The sequence below is a fragment of the Acanthisitta chloris genome, unplaced genomic scaffold (assembly GCF_000695815.1).
Source record: "Acanthisitta chloris isolate BGI_N310 unplaced genomic scaffold, ASM69581v1 scaffold40611, whole genome shotgun sequence".
In the NCBI taxonomy this organism is placed as follows: Eukaryota; Metazoa; Chordata; class Aves; order Passeriformes; family Acanthisittidae; genus Acanthisitta; species Acanthisitta chloris.
This window is the reverse complement of record NW_008657242.1, coordinates 3,074-5,771: the sequence shown is the minus strand read 5'-3', so window position 1 is coordinate 5,771 and position 2,698 is coordinate 3,074. Positions and strand designations below refer to the sequence as shown.

The window sequence follows — 2,698 nt, the reverse complement described above, 5'->3', positions numbered from 1 at the left end:
GCGGGTTTGGGCGAGGGCAGATATCGCCCCAAGACGGTGACGTCGGGTCCCTCCTCCCCGCGCCGCGATAAGCTGTGGCCTCTTATCGGATGGCAGCACTTTGATCTCGCTCTGGAAGACGTGTGCTGCTCTGCCCTCACCTGAGCACCTCGCTAAGGACACACACTGCTCCGAATCCTCGTGGCCTGAAGCACAAAGGAGCCCTTGAGGTCAGGGGTGCGCGTGGTGCTAATGGAAAACGGAGCTCAGCAGATAAGGGCAGCGCTGCCTCCCGGTATAAAACTGGGAGCAAGGGCAGCCCAGCACTGCTGCTGCCACATCCCAGTGCCTGTGCCTGGGGCAGCGACGGCTCAGCACCATGAAGTGCCTCGTCCTGACCCTGGTGTGCCTGCAGCTGGCAGAGGGAGCAGTGAGGTGAGTGTCCTGCAGCAGGAAGAGTGGGGAGAGGGTGGACAAGGGCCTGGCTACAGGTGCCACCTGCACAGCTCACTGCGTCCCCAAGGATGCTGAGCAGGTGTGCTCCAGCCTCCTGCATCTCCACATGGTGGGCCCAGTCCTGGCTGCCCCTGGGGACTGGAGGGTTCCCAGGGTTCAAAGGAGCCCAGAGAACTGAGCACTGGAAAACGCCCAAAGTGTCCTCTGATTTTCTGCTGTGTTCTGTTGGTGCTTTCCTCCCCTGTGCAGGATCTATCTGAAGAAAGGTGAGTCTATCCGGGAGAAGATGAGGGCAGCTGGAGTGCTGGATGAGTACCTGAAGAAAGTTCAGTATGATCCTGTTAAGAAATACAGCCCCACTAAGGGCAGTGTTGTGAATGAGCCAATAACCAACCACCTGGATGTGAGTACCCTGAGCTCCCCTCCAGCTCCTGTCCCCCTTCCCTCCTCCTTCCCAGCTGCCAGAGCAATCTGGTCACCCCTGAGCCTCCAGGAGGGAGAAATTGCTTTCCCCTCACTCTTTTAACTTCTGGTTTAGACTTTACTGAAGCTTTTTCCCAGCCAGGAACAGTAAAGCTTTTCTGCATGTTACAAAGACACAACAGATATTTAATATTTCATGTTTTGGGAGAAAAGGAAGGATGGGAGCTCAGTCTGCTCCTGCCTGGCTGGTTATTGGCAAGAGTGAGCCTGGCATTCCTTACCTGGAATTCCCCACCACCCTGCAGGGCACTGCAGGCCAGATGAAAGTGAGGTCTGTCCCTGACCCTGTGGCTAATGGAGATGCCTTATTTCTTGCTGCAGTCCTCCTACTTTGGGGAGATCAGCATTGGGACTCCCCCCCAGAATTTCTTGGTGCTCTTTGACACTGGTTCCTCCAACCTGTGGGTGCCCTCCACGGCCTGCAAGAGTCCAGCCTGCTGTGAGTACCCTGAGTGTGCTGAGAGGAGTGTCAGTGTGCTGTGAGTACACTTGGTCTGCTGTGAGTTGAGCTACTACTAGTAGTAGTAGTTAGTACCAGCTACTACCCTGTAGCTCAATCACGTTGGGAATATCATGATGCCAGACCAAAAATGATCCCAGGAGCTTCTCCCTCTTCCCTCTCCCGCAGTCAATCACGCCAAGTTCAAGCCCAGTGACTCAGAGACCTTCAGCCCTGACAACCTCTCCTACAACATCTCCTACGGCAGCGGCACAGTCTCAGTGCTGCTGGGCTACGACACACTCAGGGTGAGTTGGAGGTGCTCCTGGGGCCTGTGTCCCGATGGAAAGAGCCCAAGGACAGCCTGAAAGTGGATTTGATGTTGCAAGACTTGGACAAACTGTGGGCAGAACTGATAAAATATTGCCAGATTGTTACCTAGTTGGGATTTTCCCATGTTTTCACCCTATTCCTGCTAATTTTCCTGCCGCCTGGTGAGGTTGCCACCTGCTGTGACCCTGCAGCATGCCCTTGGGCTTGAGGACCATCAGCCCTGCCCTCCAACAGCTGCTCAGGTTTGCCTTGCTGACCTGGTGTCCCTTTGCCCTCCAGATCCAGAGCATCACAGTCACAAACCAGGAGTTTGGGCTCAGCGAGGAGGAGCCAACACAGCCCTTCTACTTCGCCGATTTTGATGGGATCCTGGGAATGGCCTACCCCTCTCTGGCAGTGGGAGAGGTGCCCACAGCACTGGAGGGCATGCTGCAGCAGAACCAGCTCGCCCAGCCCATCTTCAGCTTCTACTTCTCGCGGTAAAACTCTGCCAGGGCACTCAGCATCTCCTGTGTGCACCAGTGTGCCCTGCCTGTCCCTCTGAGCATCCACTGTGGACTTATCCCTGTCTAGCTCATGTGTCTCACACTGATTTACTGACCTCTGCTGCTGTGTTTCTGGTTTTGCAGTGAACCCACCTACCAGTATGGGGGAGAGATCATTTTCGGGGGAATCGACCCTCGGCTCTTCCGTGGGGACATTGTGTGGGCACCAGTGACACAGAAGCTTTACTGGCAGGTCGCAGTTGAGGAGTGAGTTGTGTTTGTACCTCTGGGCATCACCCCCTGGGCAGCCCATGGATGGAGAGGGGCACAGCTGTCCCCCACGTGAAGCTGCAGCTTTGCAGCAGGCACAGGCTCAAGGCTCAGTGGCTCTCAGAGCATCCCAGACTGACAGCTCCAGCCTGGCTTTAGGTGCTGGTGGGTGCCTAAAGCAACATCCTTTTCCCTGTTCTCCTCCCAGGTTTGCTATTGGGCAGTCAGTGACCAATTGGTGCAGCCAGGGCTG

At 55.8% G+C, this 2,698-nt stretch overlaps 1 protein-coding gene across 1 annotated transcript in view; it reads left to right on the top strand.

Moving 5' to 3' along the window:
- Positions 1-358: 358 nt before the first annotated feature.
- PGC (progastricsin (pepsinogen C)) overlaps positions 359-2,698 on the top strand; it is a 3,121-nt gene continuing 781 nt past the window's right edge. Inside the window, exons 1-7 of the mRNA XM_009084632.1 lie at positions 359-414; positions 685-838; positions 1,240-1,357; positions 1,547-1,665; positions 1,970-2,169; positions 2,320-2,442; positions 2,654-2,698. The exon at positions 2,654-2,698 is cut by the window's right edge and continues 88 nt beyond it. Coding sequence (XP_009082880.1) covers positions 359-414; positions 685-838; positions 1,240-1,357; positions 1,547-1,665; positions 1,970-2,169; positions 2,320-2,442; positions 2,654-2,698 — 815 coding nt within the window. The remainder of the gene's footprint in view (positions 415-684; positions 839-1,239; positions 1,358-1,546; positions 1,666-1,969; positions 2,170-2,319; positions 2,443-2,653) is intronic.